Below are 20,425 nucleotides of genomic sequence, written 5' to 3'. Positions count from 1 at the left end.
AGTCTCTTGACTTAACCTCTTTTTCTAGGGACATACAAAATATACTACCTATTTAAAGTCTAACTGCTCCCAGCACTTGAAAATTTCACCCAGGAGAACAGCCAAAAATATGAAGCCTGAGGGAAACACTGCACTGGAGGATGGCAGCTAGAATTTAGATAAAATTTCCAAAAATAGTTTAGCAATGAAAAATGCTTGTGATGGTCAGGAAGACTCAGAATTCCAGGTCTTATTTTCATTAATTCTTCAGAATAATCTAAAAATTCTACATGCATTCTGAAAACAGAGCTGACCCTCATCACTACAGCCTTTTAAGTAAGCAGCAGCATTCTGGACAACCTCTGGAGTTGCAGGAAAGGGCAAGAGCAAGCACACAGCAGTTGTATACTATATTCTCACAGCTTATGGGACATTAGGTTTGGATGCTCAGAGAACAGGGGAAGCCAAAAGCATTTTTTCATCTTTATCAAAAAACCCAGGGCAGCATAGATGAACTCAAAGAGTGTGTTTGGGAATGTGTCACCTTCTGTCTACTCTACATGCATCATCACCTTCAGATGCCTAAAAGATTTCAGCTAATGCTACACATGAAGGCTCATTGCCTACCAGCTGGTTATTATCAGCTTCTAGCCCAGTTTTGAATAAAATGAGTGCATTACTTTTGACCTAAGAGGAACTGTATGGCTCAGTTTGAGCTTATTGCAAATACCAGCTCCTTTCCCTGTGGAATAATACAGCTGAGATCAGCTGGAACCCTCAGTCATAGGAGCTCTCTAGTTTAATGGAATGAGCATGACAACAAACTATTCAGAATTTCAAAAATCTGGGACCAGCCTATTATTCTTGATTTATCTTTCAGAATTTAAACGCAATCTCTTTGCCCTTTCTCTTCCCTCGTCTTATCCAGGGATGCAGGTAGGCTGAAAATAGAGTGAAGGCTTGGGAGCTAGAGAGAGACAAGCAGACAGACAGAGTAGGTTTAATATTTAAACTTGCCTATTAACTCAGAAAAAATGAGGTTATGTTAGAAAAAATTCTCTTTGTAGTTGCAGATACATACATAAATGAAAAATAAATCATCCAGCACCCATGCCCTATGGCAATGAGCTGCATTTATTAAACAGGGAGCTGTGTCACCAGTCTGGAGTGCAGCAACAAACAACTGATCATTCTCTTTAGACTACATTCAACAACTATCTTGGCCAGACCAACTTTCTCTAAAGCTCCTGGCCATTGTCAGCAAGAATCTTGTCAGCCAGATCTGTTCTGATATAGATTAAACTAAGTCATGCTACTTACCTGTTGCAATATTATGATGCCTCTTCAGTTCTGGTTTGTTGACTGAGGGTGATCCAGTGACAGCCCAAGTACTCACCTCAAAGGGAAAGAACTTTGATAGGCAGAACAAAACTTTGTCACTGTAAAAAACTCCAAACCTAAATCAAATCAAAGCAACAAACAAAACAAACAGGCTACTGGACAATAAACTTTGTCTGAAACATATTAACATACAAAAGGTAACAACCTAATCTTCAATGCAAACAATTTAACCAATGCAACTCTACATGCAAAATGCACCTGGTATTTTGGGTAAAAGAGGCGTCCCTCTACTGTGTCAGTACTCAATCAATCTACTGAACAACACAAAGAGAATTATGCAACCTCATCGATAACCTGACTGCACAGTCATTGCTTATGCACAATAATCAAACACATGGTGATACAGCCAGCTGTAATATCCATCTTGGTAAGCAAACATCTAGTAGACAAATATAAACCCTGCTAGATGGCTTATATTTAGAAAACTTTTTAGTAACTACAGGGCAACCATGTAGAACCCCTTTAATATTCATTGGGAAAGGGATAAAGTTTGGTTGTAAAGGACTAACTAAATATCCATCAAAACAGTTGTGTGCATACCAATGGCACAGCAAATATGGGTGAGGAGGATAAGAGAGGTTCATCCTAAAATACTTCTTGATTAGCACCAGTGTCCAAAGGCCCCTATTAGGATTAGGTGCTGCTTGTCCTAACTGCGTCCAATTTTTTTTATTATGTAGAGACGGTCCCTGTACTTGGGATTTGACAATATTGTATTTACTCTGGAAATATTATGCCTATGTCCAAAAAACGCCAAAATGCTGACAGTTTTTTGATCCTGCTTTTGCAATATGCTAAGCTTTCCACCTCTGTACTTTTAATTAGGAGAGTTTTGTACAAGGCAGCTAAAGAACAAGCAAAGAGAAGTGGAAAGAAAAATTCTGTTTCCTCCAGTCCCCTACAACATTGATCTATACCTGAAAATACCATCCAGCTACAGGGTCAGTACTGAGTTGTAGAGTTCCTGAGACAAACCAAGTCATGCATAAGCACAGTTTTTAGGGAGAGTTTTTCATTGCAAGTAAACAAAACTTGAAATATAATGAAACACAGAATCATACATCATAATCAAAGCATAGAATCTTCTGGGTTGAAAGAGATCTCCTGAGAGCACTTAGTCCAACCCCACAGCCCAGCAGGGTCAGCTACAGCACGTTGTGCAGGACCATGACCAGATGGAGTATGGAATAGCTCAAAGAATGGCTGAAGTCTAATCAAAGTCCTAATGTAAGGTTGGCTCCCTCTGATTTTCAGGAATGACTGACATATTTTCTTAGGAGACAGTCGGCTTGGTTTGGTGCTATTGTTTCAGTTTCTGTCAGTTCAAATTAACAGCTCTGCAGCAGTTTCTTCTGCTTCTTTTCCCAACAGAAGGACTGACTAATTATTTTTAAGCAGTCATTTTTTATAAAAGCTGAAATCAGCAAAATCTTAACAACGGAATAGTCTGTACCCTTAAAACATAAGAATATTGTATTCTCTGGCCATAACCTTCTGTCATCCAGTATGGGAACAGAGTCCTAGGCTGACACATAAAAGACAGCTAACTAAAATGCCACAGTATTCTCTTCCTGGTGCCAATTCATATCTAAAAGCTGAGAGAAAAATACCCTCCTGGTGACAGCTTTGAAACAAGTGAATGTGTGACAGTAATCAGTTCTCTTCTGTCAAGTTGGATTCCAGAAAAAGAATAGTTCTTTTTAGGCTCTGTGCCAACATTGTCAAGGAATAAGAACAAAGCCACAAAGTAGTTCTTGGCTAAACCCCTCAGAAATAAAGACTGTGGGCTTTCAGTGAAAAGGGGTGCTGGCTACCTGAGAAAAGGATAATTCTGGTAGATTGCAGAGAACTCAAACGGTAATCGCTGGCTCAAAGAAGGACTCTGAAATAGTGAGAAGAAGCAATAGAAGAGGACATGTCTGTGCAACAGGTTTGTGAAATTTTTGCAGGATGACAGAAACAGAAAATAAAGATTTACTAATGCAAAGGGAAAAAAAGAGAAGAAATCAAATTACATAGGCAGAATCATGGGGCTTCACTTCATGTACAAGGATATGATAAAAATCAAACAAAACCAGTACATTGGTAGTGTCAGTGCTATCTACTGCAGTGAGGGACTGATGAATGGCAGTGTTTATGATAGAAAAAAAACAGGGTTCAGAGCCTTATCACATCAGGGAACAAAAATCAAACATAAAGGTGAGACTGAGCAACATATAGTCCCACCCCTAAAGAGGGAAAAACCTCTCCTATCTTTTTCTGTCTCAGAGCTCTTCCCTTTTGTCAAATCAGAAGAGCAAAAAATCTGAAATTAGAGAGTAGAAAACCCGTTATGAACTTCTGGAGTGACAACATCACTGAGAGAAAATGGTAATTTCCTTTTTCAGTCCCTAACTGAAGGTCTGCTTGGCCTTCCCCTCCACAAGAGAAGCAAAAGATTTTAACAATTCTGAAGAAGCTGTTCAGTGAACCCAGGCATCTGAATGTGAAAACCACATCTGTAAAGCAAAAAATGCTTGACTGGCTTTAATCAGTAGCTTAAATGCAACCTAAGAGACTCCTAGGTAGCATCACAGAAATCAGGGAAGAGACCTCTGGAGACCATCTAGTCCAACACCCCTGCTAGGCTGCTGTGTCTCTATTTCCTCAGCTTCTCCACTTTACATTTAAAACCCAATCTCTTTGCTTTGATTGACCTTTAACTTCAGTGATCATGACGTAGCTGTTATCATTTCTGTCTCTAATTTCACTTCACATACTGAGAGAAGGTGTAATCCATATCCTTAGCAAAAAATCTTGAGATATTTAAAAATTAAGATGAAACTTCCTCTTGGTTATGTGGAAATCACCAATAACAAACCCTTCAGGTTTCAGGTAGCCTTTCTTAACAACAAAAAGTGTTGATTCAGTAGTTAAATTATACTGTGCCTCTGGCCAAAGTTGGTTAAGAAATTTCCACACTGTAAATTGGAACAGAGAACAAAACCTGATTTAATATACAAAATAATTCTCTCCAAATGCCCCAGGCCCTTCCAAAACTCACTAAACTTCACGATTTAATAATGATGTGCCAACTAAAGGGAATAGCAAGGTGTAGAAAAGACAAAGGAATGATGTATTGAAAGAAGAGAAACACTGAATCTTTATTGCAGAAAAAAAAAGGTTGTCCAAACATGGGTTTACTGCCCTTGCCCCCTGCCCTTCCTCTTTGTCTTTGAATTCACTCAACAAATCTCTGAACAGAGCACTGACTAAAGAGCAGGGCTCACCATACAGGAGTCAAGCTTTCAGCAGCATTTGTAGATTTGTGTAAGTCCTTGCCATGGTTTCACAGCTGGATTCCCGTTGAGTGTTTGCTATGCAACTAACAGAAGCATAACACTCATCAACTAACTGGACAGGGCACATCTTGGGCTTTGACCTTAAGACTAAACTTATAGAAAACAAATCTCAGCAGAAGTGGAATCTTGCCAGGAACTACAAGGCAATACCAGTTGTCTCCAGCCCTCCAAATTTCACACCTGAGGCAACAGGACTCCTGCTGAACCCAGGAGGCTCCGGGTTCAAAACAATGTTTGCCCCGCACATCCAACTCTTGCGAGTCAAGTGCTTTTAATCTCTCCTTTCATGACTAGAGACCAGTTCTAACCATTTGCATTGCACAGATTCTCTGACATGGTTATGCAAACATGATAGAGCTAAACCTAAACACTTGGTATTTTCCTGAAAAGAAAAAGCAAACAAACCAGGAAAAGTTTGCTGAAAGTAAACAAATAAAATAGTCTGAATAAGCTCAAAACAAGACGTAAGTTGTAGTTAACTCTAGATGCTTGTGTGTCACATCTGAGACAGACAGAAAGCAATCCCCGTCATTTAAATCACATGGTTTACGGGGCTGGGGCTCCAGGAACATCATGACATTCGTAACGAGGACTCGGCAAGGATCGCCCGTTTCTCTCTGGAGCCAACGAGCACCTCGCTGTCACATCCTCGTTCGCACACTGCAGCCGGAGCACAACGCCAGCAACTTCTGCAGCCGTCCTGAACTCCCGCAGCCGCCACCTTCACCGCTCCAGCGAACAGCTCCGACCGGCTGCCGCCTCCCGCATGTCCCGGCCGGGCACCGGCTGCCAGGCAGCGGTCCGCAGGTGCGAGGAGTGCGGGGCACGGCGCTGCCCTGCGGGGGCACGGCGCTCGCCGGGGCTCCCTGCGGGGTCCGTGGTGCCGCGCTCGGCCCCGCCGCAGCCCGCACCCCCCGGGAGCGCAGGGCCCCGCGGGGCCCGGCCGCGAGGGAGGGCCGGCGGAGGCGGCGGGGCGGGCGGGGGAGGAGTGAGGCGGAGGGCAGGGCCGGGAGGCGCCGCAGCGCCGGGGACGCGCCGTCGCTGCCCCGACACGGCCGGAGCGGAGGGTCCCGCTGCCTTCGCCGCCGCCATGGCCGGGCGCCCCCCGCCCGCCGCCCCCAGGTAGGGCCCGCGCCCCTCCCCGCGCGCCGCCGCCTGCGCGCTCCCGGCCGCGCCGCTCGGGGCCGCGCCGCGCGAGGGCGGCCGCGGAGCCGCCGGTGCCGCCGGGTGAGTATCGGCGCTGGGCGCCTCACGCTGCCGGGCACCCCGACCGCTCTCTCCGCGCCGCTGCAGCCCGCGGGACGGACGGGGGTCCCCGGCCTGAGGAGCCGCGCTTGGGTTCCGCGGTGCCCGCAGCGGAGCGGAGCCGCTGCCGGGCGCGGAGGGGCTCCGGGAATTCGCGTGCGGCCGCGGAAGGGCGGGCTCCGCGCCGCACCTGCCGGGAGGTGCTCGGTCACCCGCCGCGGCTTTGCCCCTACGCCTAAAGCAGGAACTAGAGGGCTTTTCTTGCAATAGAAAGAAAATATAGCCATTGTCGTCTAAATTCGCTCTAACAGCTGGTTCTCATGCCGTAGCATCTCGAGAGAGTCGGTAAGTTAATTAGTGCTTAATGATACCTTTAGGATGTTGTGCTTAAATCACTTCGACGCGTGTCCGCTACCTAGTTAATCAGATTGCTTCACGATGAAAAAAAAAGCTAAAAATCACTGTAGTTCTGTTACCCTGGCTCCACCAAACGCGCATTTATAGCGGTCATGAAGAAGCGATTAGCGCAAAACTTCCTGCAAGACGGAAATTGATGTACGGATAGCAGGAGCCTGCCGGAGATGCAAGATGTGGTTAAGTATAATTTTCAACAATCACAAGTAAATTGCATTTTGATAGTAGCAGGCAGACAGAAGTAGTATAGAAATTGTACCATTTAAAACTATCATAGATAAAAAGCATATGTTGCCAATTATTACAATTCGTTTTGGTTTAGTTGCTCCCAGTGCAATGTCTAAATGAGTCGTAAAAAACCGATAGAAATAAAGTTTGGAGACTGCACAACCTAAAAAGGAAGATGGTGAAACGATGTGTAACTACCTAAAGACACAAGAGGAACTACTTGGGGGAGGGAGGGACAACGACACCTCAGTGGGTGATAATTACTTTGAGGAGAAATTGCTTCTATTTACTTGAAAGAAACAAAAAGCTTTAAAGCAATCCCTTAGAGAGACTGATGGAATAGTGTTTCATATCAATAACATTTACTGACCAATCCTTAATAATGCTTTTGCACTTCCATCTGAATTGCCTGATCTAGAAATAGTCCTTGCCAATTTTTCCCTTGACATATCATGGTGAAGAGAAATTATTTAGCTTTTTAATTTTTGTTATTGATCATGGCAAGCAATATTAATACATTTTTACACTATGAATAGCAAAGATATTATAGTAACTTTAGTATTTTATGGGAAGTCAGTATCTGAAAGAGAGAGGGATGCAGACTTTAAGGCAAGAGAGGCTTTTAGGTTATCTGACATGACATGTTGTATTTCACACTCTACAAAACTTGGGTAGAATGCAATCTTGACCCCAAGATAAACAGATATTCCAGCAAGACAGTTTTGAAGGTATCAAGAATTGGACAAGCTGCTGCTTTCCTTGCCTATGGTCTTGTTCTCATTGTTACAAATTTACCTCCTCACAGGCCTGCAGTCATTTTCCAACTCCACAGTTGTTGCTAAGCTTTTCATCACTGTGTTTAGAAACTGAGGAAACCAGTCCTAGTCCATTCCAGAGCTCTGCCGTCTGGTCATCTCTTCACCTCTGCTGTAGGCCTATTAACCCAGATAGAATTGCCTATTTCTGTAGCAAGGCCAAGGCTAATCTTATTCATGTGAGCAAGGTACCTCTTTCATCTTCCTGAAGAGTGATTCTCTTCCCAGAGCTTAAGCAGGTCAGACATCCCTACAGCAAGACCTACCGTTCTCTTTTATCTCCTGAGGCTCACTTTGACAGCTGCTTGTTAATTGTTAATCAAGGTAACCCTTTCCTTGCTGAAGCTTTAATTGTAAGCTTTCTGTCTAGGAGTAAGGATCCCAGGACTCCAGGAAGGGTGACCAGAACAGCAAGTAGATTATTCAGGTCATTCCTGCCTTCATCAGGAAACCCTGAGGGAAAAAAAAAAAAAGGCACATCTGGGAAGCCACGGGACAGATAACTTGTCTTCATACACCTGCAGCTCATTATGCCCACCATACAATACTTGGGCAACTTTTAACTGAGATGTAGTTACAACAGCTGTTGAGAAATACAAACTTGGAATGTCAGCATTTAGGAGTTAGCTTTGCTGACCTCACCAAAGAAAGTTTTCACTGTCAAACTGTTAGAAATCAAGGGTATTTTTCATTTTCCTTACAGAATCCCTTCAGGCATTAACCTCTTTCTGTGCCTGTTTAGACCTTATCTCAGTCACCTACACATCCCTTCCTCAGTCGAGGCCACAGCTCTGCCCACTTGCTGACTGTCACACATCACCATCACTCCCAGAGTTCAGCAAAAACTCAGCTGCACATCAATTCCTGCTCAGTACCTTCCCTTCCTTTGGCTTCCATAGCTGGAGGCAAAACCATAAGCCCTGGGCTGGGATGGCAGAGTCACTGCAGAGCAGTGCAGGCAAGTGGCCTTAAGGCTTCTGATAATTAAGCATTTCAAGCAGCAGCTTCTTGCAGTGAACACTTAGCCTGTGGGTCAGATGAGCAGCTGCAGAGAACTGCACAGAACCAGTAGCTGCCATTCTCCCTTCAAACAGCATTTTTGATGCATGTTGCACTTGGGGAGCTGGAAATGTAATCTATAAGGATTTATTTTTGGGGGTTTTTGTTTGTTTGTTGTGGCTGGTTTTGGTTTGTTGGGGTTTTTTATGGTGGAGGAAAAACATCCCCCCATTAAAAAAATATGCCAGCTTGCACTTTGCCTCATCAGGTGAGAGACAGGAAGGAAAATGCATGAGCTTTTTACATATGAGCCAGGAACTTCCTTGTTTCTGGTCCCTGTGTTAGTGACTATCTGGGATGCTGCTGCTTAAGGACGTACAGCCACCCCCTTCAGTAAAACTGCAGTTTTTCTGCTCAAGCTTATGAAACCAAACCTATAAACATATGCAGTTTTATGTATCTGAAAGAAATATTGGCTGCAAATAAAAGTCTTTCAACACATCTTTTGGACTGGAACCTGCTTTCAACACACCTTTTGTGTAAATACTAGAAAGAAATGGAGGAATTAAAAGTGTTCTTCAATTCAGAATTGGAAACAGCAGTGGAGCTTAGAAGCAACATTAGACTGAATAGTAATTTGGAAAAATTAAAATGCCTGTACATTGAACAGAGATGAGAAGTAGCAGGTTTTAAGTTTTAAAAAGTGAAAAGATGAGCCCAAGAATAGACAAGTTCTCTCTATTTCTGAGAACTTGCCTTGCATGTAATAAAAAAAGTGTTGAATCACCAGCACAAAATGATCTTTGCTACATCTCAGATATACCTGGTGTGGCACATAGTGCCCAAAGAATGGCTAGGAAAAGCCTTTCTGATTTTACAGGATCCTGCTGGAAACCAAGCACTGTTTACATTTGATGAACGTGCTAGGGCTGACCACAGATGAAAGGAGGTAAGTTAAGATATTTAAAGCTGAGAAGAGATCCAAAAGCTGTGGCTGTGTCAGGGCTTCCTTACAGGCAGCAGGCATGTGGCACACACGGAGTGCCTCTGGAATTTACAGTCTAACACTGTCACAGGCAGAGCTGACAGCTGCTCCTGTGCTCCAGCAAAGCAGCCTGCATCTTGTATAGCAGAGAAAACACATTTGGTGGCTTTGAACTAAGGTGCTTTTAGGAATGAGTGAAATAAAACTTTGATCCTTTAAGGAGACAAGATTGCAGGCAAAGACTCCACAACAGCCATGGGAATAAGCTACAGATAACAATTCATTGGAATAAATCATTAAAGAAAAAGAAAATGCCAACAAAAATAAACACATAAACAAAAGCAACAAATAAACAGAACTAAATACTAAACATTTATTCTGAAAAATTACCAGTGATGAGTGAAATGGTACAAGTGAAGAAGAGCAATGGGTAGTGTTTGGTGGGACTGACCACATAGACCACAACTTACAGGTCTGTTCTCCATATTTGTCCACCTCTGTGAGTAAAGGAAAACCGAATGTATTACAAATCTTATTTAAATTAGAGAGAGCAAATAAATCCCCTGAACAAGTGAGTAATGTCAGAACTCCCATTATCAGGAAACTACATGCATTAGAGCAGCAGCTGGCGTCACATATGAGGATGAAATTTATTTTTCTGCACTCATGCAGAACCAGTACTGCAGCCCAACCAGAGGAATCAGTTTAATATTTGCTGGGTATGCTTTTTATTTGCAAATTAGCAGATGAATGTACCAGATATTATGAGTGTAGAAGCCAGAAACATTATCTGATAACCTTCAATACTCACTAACTTCTTCCAATGTTAGTTTCAGTCCCACTGGTGGGAATTCCTGAAATTACATGCTGTGCCCTGTTTTCATGGGCAATTACTTTAAGCAGTTCACTAACCTGGCTAACCTGTGTTGTTAAACATAGACAAAATTCTCAGAGATGCTTTCCTTCAGTGAGGTCAGTGGAGAATAAAAAATCAGCTAAAGCCAGAAGGAACCTAAATTGTCAAAGGTCATAAGTCTGTGCACGAGGGATCTGATCCATTGAGGAATGGGACTGTGGGTGAAGGGAGGAGGGAGACTCGTGGAAGTAGTAAAGAAGTTAACTATAGAATTTCCATGCTTTGTTTCACTAACCCACTTGTACACTACAGTGACCAAACCACGCTGCTTATGTCCAGGCTTGGCATCTCCATTTCTTCCTTATTTAATCAATCCCATCTGGTTTGAATTCTCTAATCCTGCCTACCCTAGCCTCCCACATGAATTTCTCACTGTTTTCCTGAAAATATCCATTAATCTCCTCTTTCAGCTCCAGCTCTAATCCTGTGCATCCCTTCTCCCCTTTGTGGCTGCAGTAGTTGCAGCAGTGTCACTCACTCTGTTCACACTCTGCCTATGCACACCAACCCTTCTCCTCCTTCCTGCAAGCACTAATAGGCCATGTAGTTTTGAGCATTAACTCAGAAGAAGGAAAACTAATTAAACTTCTACATCAAAACAATGTTTTCAATTACCAACTCACTGGATAAAATGCAGCAGCAGCTCCTCTTCTCCTGGTGTGTTGAACAGGCTCTTGCCTGTGCTCTCTGGGGAGAAGCAGAAAGGGGAAGCCTGCCTGGCACTCAGGGGATGAGGACTTTGAAAAACTTCATATCTCTCACTATCTCAGTGCCAGAAATTGGTAGCTGTTGTTTCCCAATTTTTTAACCACCTCTTTGCTTATCAGTGGATTCGATAGTGCTTCAGACAGCATGTGCAGTACAGCTTCCCTTCCTCCTGCTTCACTGAAAGAGAGAAAAAAACCCATACTGCATATTTCTGGTTGTCTTTTAACCAGAACTACAAAGTTAGCATGTGCAGATTAATACTACAGTATCTGGGATTAATTTGCTGCCCAGAATGAATTTTAAAACTTCTTTTTTCAGTCTTGTCAACCTTTGGATTGTTGTCATTAATCTCTGGGGTTTCCCTCAGTAATTTTCTTCACTTCAAGACTTGCCTGGTTATTATTAAATATCTGGCTACTGAAAGTGCCCACGACACACAATGAGTAGTTATCAAAGTTAGGTTTCCTCTTGCTTGTGGAATTCTTTTACATCTAATTATTCTTGACTGCTATGTAAGAAAGTATCATTTGTAAGTCTTAATTAAATTTATTTATCACTGAAAGAAAAAGTTATTTTCTAAAACTGCTAACACAGAACTTGATGCTGGAGTACATATTTCACTGCTAGTGAAATTCAGAACTGGTCAGCAAGCCCTGTATAACCCTAGGGAGTGACTTTTAAGACTGAAATTTACCCTTTATGCACTGTCCTGAGCTGGCTCCATGCACTTGCAGTAACTATCTTCCAAGTATTATGGGAGCTTTTTTATTTTCTGGAAAAGTTTTGATCTATTACATGAATTGCTGGGAAATTGAAATACATTGAACAAGTAAATTGTTGTGGTGTAGTTAAAACTTTCTATACAGAAAGATGCACAGAATTTCATAGGACTTACTTGTATTTTCTTTTAGCAGTGAAAAATATCTGTGGTCCTCATGTAGTCTCTGTGAGATTGCATAGTTATCAGAATTTCATGTACAGGCGTTCCATCAGCCGTGGAGCTGCTCATTACATGCAGTGGCTCCTCAGAATATTAAAGGGAGAAAGAAACAACTCTTAGTTTTCAGAACTGTGTTTAAATCAGGTCCCAATCCTTTTCCCCCAAGATGCATTTATAACCATCTGTGCTATTTCAATTTGAAAAGAGAAGAAATCAAATCAGCAGGGTAATGCTTCAACAACATACTTATAGATTGTTCCTCTTCTATGTTGTCAGGGCAATGTCCTCCTTCTCAGTGAAAAATGTGTATTACCATTGTAGACATCTAATAAAAATGAACAGGTCATTTATTTTTAAAAGGAAAAGATTTGCGTGCTGTGGTGTTGAAATGAAAACCTGTTATCCTCACATAAACTCTGGAATAAGGCCTTCCCCTCAACTGGAATAAAACAAAATGCTTCTTGAACATTTAAAAATACAGAAGTAATAGCACAGCTCTTAGGGAGCTTAGTTATAGATCACATTGTATCTGCTAAGACCTTCAATCCTAAACATAATACATGTCATAAATTCAGTGAAATCCAATGGTCACTTTATCCACATTCCCAAAGGTAGCATATGTGACCTGTATCAGTGTTTGCATGATGTTATTTAAGGTTAGTATAGCTACCAAACACAGAGTTTTGGTACTTTTACAAATATACCCATACTTCTGAGATTTTGGAAATCTGTGCATTATGGAACAGTGTATATGACTATAAGAGAGAGGTGGCTCTTGGTACTAGCAATAGTAGCAGATTTTATTTCATACAAGAAAAATTATTTCATAGTTAAGTACGTATTTGTTGAGTGCAACAGGTGATTTTCTGATTCAAAAGGCAAGGCTTTTAAGGCATCATGTATAAGCAAAATAATTGACTACTGAAAAAATAGCAACAGATCATAAACAAGTAATATAAATACAAATACTAGTCCAAGTCCAATAATGAAACAAACAAAGAGGCTGTAGGACTGGATTTACTTTGCATGAATTGCTTTTGCATACACAGAACCAGACCTCCATGTTACCTGTGTCTTTCTGTAGCTGCAATTGTTACAGTGACTCCCACTAATGAAACAACAGGAAGGAATTTGGTGAAACCTGGATTTAAGTACATGCTTCTTATTTTGTTCGTCTGAATTAAAAGAGCTTAATGTTGATCAGAGTAAAATTCAAACACACCCAAAGGCATGAAACAAGTGGCAACCTCTGATCTTAATGAAGTTAATAGGAAGAGCTGGTTTATATTTTTTTTCATTAGTTGTGAGTGTAGGAATACTCATTTGGCAGGTACTCACAGAATCACCCTGCAGGCAGTGATAAAGTTGTCTGAGAGCTTAACCTGAGCTCAGGCTGTGGGGCAGATGGTCCTGCTGCACCTCGTGCATCCCAGTGGGAGCAAGTTAACCACGTCAAACCCAGGGATCACAACATTTCATAATTAGTCTGAAGTTCATTGCAAAGCAGTGGCAGTTTATCTACATCATGCTACCAAGGAATTAATTAAATTAATAAGACATTGACCTGATTCACTGTTAGACTCCCAGAGTTAATGTCCCATGATCATTACAGAGTATGAAAGGCTGTAGATTTTAGAGTAGAAATAAGCACTCATATTTCCAAAAAAGCTCAAGTTTCTTGGACTGAAATCTCATGCTTTTTTTAAGCTGGTATAAGTGAGGAAAAAGTTGTGAATGTTGCCTTCACTTACCACTCAATCCTATTCATCACATTACAGTCCATGGAAAAAAAAAAATCACAAATTGAAGCAAGTTAAACCAAATATAATGTTTGCAGTATCTTGACAGAATGGCACAAAAACATGTTTTATCATATTAAAAGCCAAGGTGATTAGAGGCAGCTTCATTTTGTTCACATCCCTTACAATGTTATCATGCTTTTTTTAAAAAACATACTTTTGAGCTAATGAGTTTTGAGGTTTTTTTTCTCTCTAATCACAGACTGTACTCATTGACATATTCACACAGCATCAAAATTGGTAAGATTTTTGTTTCTTTGGGATATTAGTAGCAAATCAGAATTGTTCACGAATATTTCAGGCATGTAAAATATGTTAAAATAAGATCTGTTGTGAATAAACCATGACAAAATATATTCTTTGGCATTAAAATAAGCAGAATGTACCCTGACATTTTAACTAGTATACAAATGTAACTGCAGGTGGTCATAGAAACAATACTGGATTAAAGAGAATAGGAAATTTCTGTGAATATTTCAGATGAAAACACTTATTTTTAGACTATTGTTTTACTTTTCTAGTATCATTAGTCAAGGTAAAAACATATTGCTTTCTGAACTCTATTATAATCCTAGACAGTGTTTTGGAAGGTTTAGCAGGAGCCTAAACTAACTTGGCTTTCTTGAAAATTGAAAGGGCTGGGAAAAATAATGAAGTTGAAGAAATATATGCATTCACTAGAAATAATACATTTACTGGATAGGTACTTTTGAAAGTACTTTAGATACTGTTAAGGTAAAATATTTCCCATAAGCAAATTGAGTTTAGTAGGGACCAATATCCCAACTATAAGGTGTCATTTTGACCAGTTTTATTTTTAATTCATAGATATTTTGGTATAGGTGCCTGACCAAAGGAACTAATTACAATAGGCTACAAATTGCCTTCATTTTACAGCTGCAGAAATGATGTTACAATTGGGCAGTGTGGTTACTGAGAAGAGAGGAAGAAGAGCAGACTCTCCTTAGAAGAGTATCAACCAGATCTCCTAGCCTTGCTCACAGCAGCAAAATCTTGGTTCTCTTGTTGAGTAGAAGGGATGAATTCAAAGCACCTGCTAAAATCTGTTCTGCCAAAGAGGAGTTCAAAATGTCTTTGGTGGTTCCCAAAATACCTGCAAGTCACCATTGTGTTGAGGGTGAGGCCAATCTGCCTGTTTCACTTGAAGCACTCCCTCCTGCACAACTGAGAGCATCCACACAGGCTGACCTGGTTATTTATTTGCTGGTGGGAAGGATCACTCTGCAGTGTCACTGTCCCTGTGTGTGACACTGGCTCACCTAGTGCATGCCTGACAGATTCCTGATAATAGGAATTCCTGATCACCTCATCATATTTTTCTCCCTCTGCTCTGATTGACTTAGAACAGAAATTCTTCTCTCCTCCACCTCCCACCCAAAAAACAGGGGGAAGAAAAGGTAAAGAAAAAAGAAATTGTCATGCTTTACTGTTAAGTTCTGTGGCTTACTGGTGGCTGAGGAGTCTTCAGGCATTTGGAATAAATGTTTTGTTATCATTTCCTATAGTATTCAGAGATATTAACTTCTGTGGTACGGACAGGTGCATCTTCACTACACTGAAGTAAATTCTCATGCTTTGTAGTAAAGAACACTGTACATCATGATACTATAACCACTTGGCTTGTCATATGCCTACTTTTTTGTTTCCAAGGCCCCAGGTTGTTCCAAAATTCAAATTCTGTTATGAAAAATCTGGCTTTCCAGTGTCAGTAGTCCATTTTCACTACCAGTTTTGCCCTTTATGTTTTTAAAAGTAGCTGAAAGTGATGCTGCAACAGGGTGAAATTCCCAAGCTCCTATCTTAAATATCTGTATTTAGGTACAGACAGGACTCCTTCCTTAATCTCATAATTCCAAAGCCACATTTATTATTTCTGTGGAGAGGTGGTACAAAGAATTTCAGAAAGTCTGCTGATTATTAGGAAAATGCCATTCAAAAGATGAAAGTGATGTTCACCTTCTGATCATGCACATAATCCTGACTACCTACCACATTTCAATTATGCTTGTACAGTCTATTTGATTTGTAATCAATCTAAAAAGGAAAACACACGAACAGCTAGCAAGGTTTGATTAGCTACACACATTTTCTATTCGAATAAAATCGTGACATGTGCATTTACTTCTAAGTTATGAACATCTTCGTCACATTACTCTTCCCTTCAGAAATATTTAATATCTGTCTTGAATATAATCACTGAAAAGTTTTCATAAATTAAATATGAGGTCTTTAGAGGATGGCCTTTAAAAAAATTGTCGGATAGTGAAATACTTGTTTGCATATGCTGTGCTTTGAGGCTTGTTTTGTCAGTATTTTACTGTTGTTGCTCTGATTCCCCAAATGAGAATCACACACTTGTTCATGACAAAAGCTGGTTGAGAAGCTTGTCTGTGATGTTTGGCTATGTAATATAAATAGGATGCCAAAAATACTTAAAGAATGAGTTAAGGTGAGATTTACATCCTCCACATAAAAACACTGGTGTCTTCCTGTGTGGTGTTGCACTGCTTGTCCTGAGACTCCCAGCTGACAGTTTGTGCACAGCAAAAGGATGAGAGGAGCAGCCAGGGAACACAAGTTGTTTGTTAGATACAAGAAACATATAAAACAGGCTGTGAAAAATTACCCAGTGGTTTATGGCATGACAGCCTAATTTTCAATGTCTTTGATTTCATCCTGAAAAGTGCTGTGAATTTCTATTTCTACTTGAAATCTGTGGGAGCTGCTTGCACATTTGTTATGTATTTAAATTGGACCAAATTCACCACTTTCCAGCTGTGTCACAATGTTTTTTCCATTCTTTTTAAAGGAGGATCAGATAACATCATACATTTGAACTATTACATTGTGTTGCACTAACAACACATCCTATATTAAGAATAGGCATTGCCATCAAAAATGCAGAAATAGTATAAATTTCTTAATAAATACACAGTCATGAACATTTTTTGCTTGAATGGAAAAACAGTTATTTCCTCTTTTGTTCTCCTTTCCACAGCACAAGGACCAGTAATGTTGTACAGTACACCTACATATGCTAGGTGAATAAGGGATTTTTTTTGTGGGACATCTTTTTAAGAATTTTTCAGATTTTATATTGGTTTTTGCTGACTTAGTAGGCTTATATAGTAGCAATTCTATTGCTTTGCTGTAGAGGAAATGAAACTGCCTTGTTCTGATGTTTCTGTGATACCTATGCCTGTATCTCTCTAAAATCATCTTCCCAATCAGCACTGCTTATTTAAGTTATGTGTGTACAGACTAATTGCTCAAAGAATCCTTCCTTTAACAAGATTTCTTATCTTTCCTGCAGTCAAACCCTCAGCAGAGCCTTAGTTTCCCACTGGCTGGCACTCCAGACCTGAGTACAAACTCCTTGCTTTTGGGGCAGAAAAGCAGTCTGAGTTGTCTTTCAGTCCATCTCCATAAGGTAAAGTCCTGTAGCCTTCCCTGCATTTAAGGGTCTGTCCTTAATCTTCTCCAAGTCAGTCCTTCTTCTTCAGCAGACCTTGCTGGTCCCCAGCTGTTGATCCAGGTCATCTTTTTGTACCTTCTAAAACACCTTCCTCCTCAGGAACTCAGCAGCAGTTCCAGTTACCTGTGAATTGTTGTGGGCATTTCCCACTAGAAGAGATCTCACAGTTCCTCCTGTTCTTTCCTGTAGCTTCCTCTGACTAGGGTCCAAGGCTGGAAGTAAGGAAATAATAAGGAAAAATTCCAGAACTTCTTTCTGGAAGTTTTCCTTATTAAGTAGCCATTCTACCAACAAAGGTCTGTCTAGAACTGACTCAAAGGCATGTCAAATCCAGGGCTAGGTGGGGAAAAGGCAGGATGCCCATCAGTTTTATATTGGGCTGACACTCTGTCAGTAAATTACTGACCACCAAAAGCCACCAGCCCAATCATCTGTTGTTCAGCTCCTGAGTGCCAACTCTTTGATTTGATTGTCAGCTCTCTGAACTGAATATATCCTGCCATAGCTATTGACTGTGGAGGAGTTTGTCAGACTTGTACATAAAGTTATTTTAGCCTTAGTAATTCAATCAGTAAACTCAGGAAGGGAGGAATATTTCTAAGTAGATCATAAAAAATGTAGTTAGTTTTGTTTACATTTGTTCTTCAGTAAAACTGTTGTCAGTTCTTTGATAATATTTTAAAAACATGATTTGAAAGAAGGCTGATGATTGCTACTGCTTACAGAGACTTACAGATTTATTTACTGGTTTAATTTGGAGGTCATTCAGGGCTCTTTGGGCATTGTGAAGTGTACCCCAGCATGGATTATCCTTTCTCTGCATCTGTTTTTCATCAGCATGTAGCTAAAGACTTGGTCTTTTGTCAGCTGTATCACTGATAAAAATGAAATGTAAATCAAGAGTACCCAGTAGACACTATGAAATGAGAAATCAGAGTATAAAGCATTTAAACTTCTAGTCTTTTTAGTGTTCTCATCTGTAAAACTGAGTCCTGTACCTGTCAGAGTGCACAGTCAGTGAAGGGAAATATTCAGTATTTTTGTTTCCCATGAAGCCAATACCGGCCATGGGAGAGTGAAAAAAGTGTATTAATACCTTAAAAGATGCAGTCCTGATATTGCCAGTGATTATATTCTGTTCTTGAGTTCCAAATCCATAACAAAATCAGAAAGACATTTGTTTGAGATATTTATAGAGCATCTGTTTGACTAACCATCTGTGCTCTGATTGAAGTATACACATTGTCCAGACTGAATAAAAACCATTTATATGGATTAGAATAGTAACTTTGACGCTGTTACATCTAAAGATTTTGCTCCCAGTGACTTTGCTGACCTGTTTACTTGCAAAGGTAAATTTTAAAACTATAAAATTTGAAAGGTAGAATGAGGAAAAAGTATGACTAGTCTGTCCACTTCAAAAGGCTTTGAAGTTAAGAGATGCTGATTGAACACTGCATGCCTTTCAAAACTGCTTCTTGCTTAGGGTCTGGATTAAGCTGGCTGCCTTCCTCAGTTTCTTAGTCGCTTTCAGGTTTATTTGGAAGGGTAGAAGCAAGAAGATGCTAAGGTATTTTTCTCTGCTTTCACTTCTCTCATATTTTTAGTTCAAAATGAGATTAATCCCTTTTTTGTTGTTCATGATGTTCACTACAGATATTAGCAGAACAACAGAAATGTGGCTCACTATAGCTTGGCATTAATTGCACTGAGAAACCTCCCTATGTTCATTCAGTTTGCTTCCTTCAAGATTGTTTTTTTCATGGTTCATTATGTTTTCTATGTTCAAAATTCCAAGATTAGGAGTCATAATGAAAAGTGAAAAAGCAGCAGGCTGTAATATGATTGATTCAAAAAATATATAAGTAATGGTCACTATTTATTGAGATTGCTTCTTAGGAATGATTATTGAACAGCAAGTTTTGGGAAGCTGTTTATGCTTGTTCAAGATGGTAGGAAATTGAAGTTTCTGATACTGTTTCACAAGATTAATTTTCTTTAGTGATAACCTGGGGAATTCTTTAAATTACCTCATCTTAGTTGATGTAGCACCATCTGCCACATCTGCAAAGGAGATAATTATTTTTAGGAGCAGCTGTGGGTTCTTTGATTAAGTCTTGAGTCATCGAGGTCAGTGTTTTTGAATTATTTAACATAGGAAAGATGAAGCAATTCGTTTGCATTTTGGACAGTAATACACCATGTGTTATTATTGCAGTCAATGATACAAACCTCATAGCCATTTACTACAGACCTCTAATTTCCAGGAAATTTGTTTATATTCTTTGTGAGTGCATATAGCTTGTAGGAAAAAAAAAGTTATCAGTTACAATTCATGAATCAGTAAGACAGCACCTGGTGGCAAATGAGTGTGGAGACTTCTCTGTTAATGTAAGTACCAAAGTGAAAATTATGCACTTAACACCAAGTCTTAGGTCCAGGTTCCCAACTTCAGTTTCAAAAGCTGAATTATAGGTTAGGATCTTTCACATCAAAAGAAAACTCTCAAAATGAACCATTCCTTAGCAGAGATTTATTGCTTTGCCTGTGGCTTTTTGGGGTACCTGCAAGTCAGATGAGCACATCTAACACAGATCAGCATTCTCCATCACATAATAAACAAGGGAGCCAAGAAAACTTGAGAACTGAGACCTAAAAACTCTAACAGCTTTCTTTATCTTGTAGTGAAAAGGCTCCAATCTGTGCCAGATGTCTTGAAAGTCCAGCACTTGGTGTAAGCTCTTAATATGAAGTAACCAGCATAGTATGTGAATGCAGAGCTATCACTTGATGATGAGCTGGCTGCATCTCTGCAAGAGTTTCATTCTGCTTCCTGCTATTGAGGAACTAATGAGAGCAGAAGCTTTTCAAAGCCAGAATATTTTTTCCCTGGAGAGTTAGTGAAAAATAGGTTTATATTACTGCCTTTGCTACAGAGCGAGGGTGGCAGAGCTGTATGGCCTGAGGAGAGTCTCTTGAGAAAACACCTGTTGAAAATGAAAGCTTAGAAAAGGTGCTGAGAGTTGAGATAATTGAAAAAGAGACGTTGAAAAGCCAAATCCATGTTCAGTGTTGGAAGAAAGACCTGTGCTCCTGCAAGTATCTATGCAGGACCTCATACACTGCACTTCCTGAGTTACAGAAGAGTCACTTTTGTGG

General features: G+C 40.4%; 1 protein-coding gene across 7 annotated transcripts in view; it reads left to right on the top strand.

Moving 5' to 3' along the window:
- Positions 1–5,328: 5,328 nt before the first annotated feature.
- The window catches only part of SPHKAP (SPHK1 interactor, AKAP domain containing), a 64,402-nt gene continuing 49,305 nt past the window's right edge, over positions 5,329–20,425 (top strand). For 3 of the 7 annotated variants that reach the window (XM_036388441.2, XM_036388447.2, XM_036388440.2), the window contains exon 1: positions 5,329–5,528. In XM_036388441.2, the coding sequence (XP_036244334.1) occupies positions 5,488–5,528 (41 nt within the window). In that variant the 5' untranslated portion in view covers positions 5,329–5,487. Of the gene's footprint in view, positions 5,529–5,746; positions 5,844–6,048; positions 6,312–17,104; positions 17,222–20,425 lie in introns of those variants that run through there. The other 4 variants (XM_036388444.2, XM_036388445.2, XM_036388442.2 and 1 more) reach the window with 4 other exon arrangements.

The sequence above is a fragment of the Molothrus ater genome, chromosome 10 (genome assembly GCF_012460135.2).
Source record: "Molothrus ater isolate BHLD 08-10-18 breed brown headed cowbird chromosome 10, BPBGC_Mater_1.1, whole genome shotgun sequence".
Taxonomy (NCBI): Eukaryota; Metazoa; Chordata; class Aves; order Passeriformes; family Icteridae; genus Molothrus; species Molothrus ater.
The sequence above is the reverse complement of the archived record's forward strand: the minus strand, read 5'-3'. Positions and strand labels throughout refer to the sequence as shown.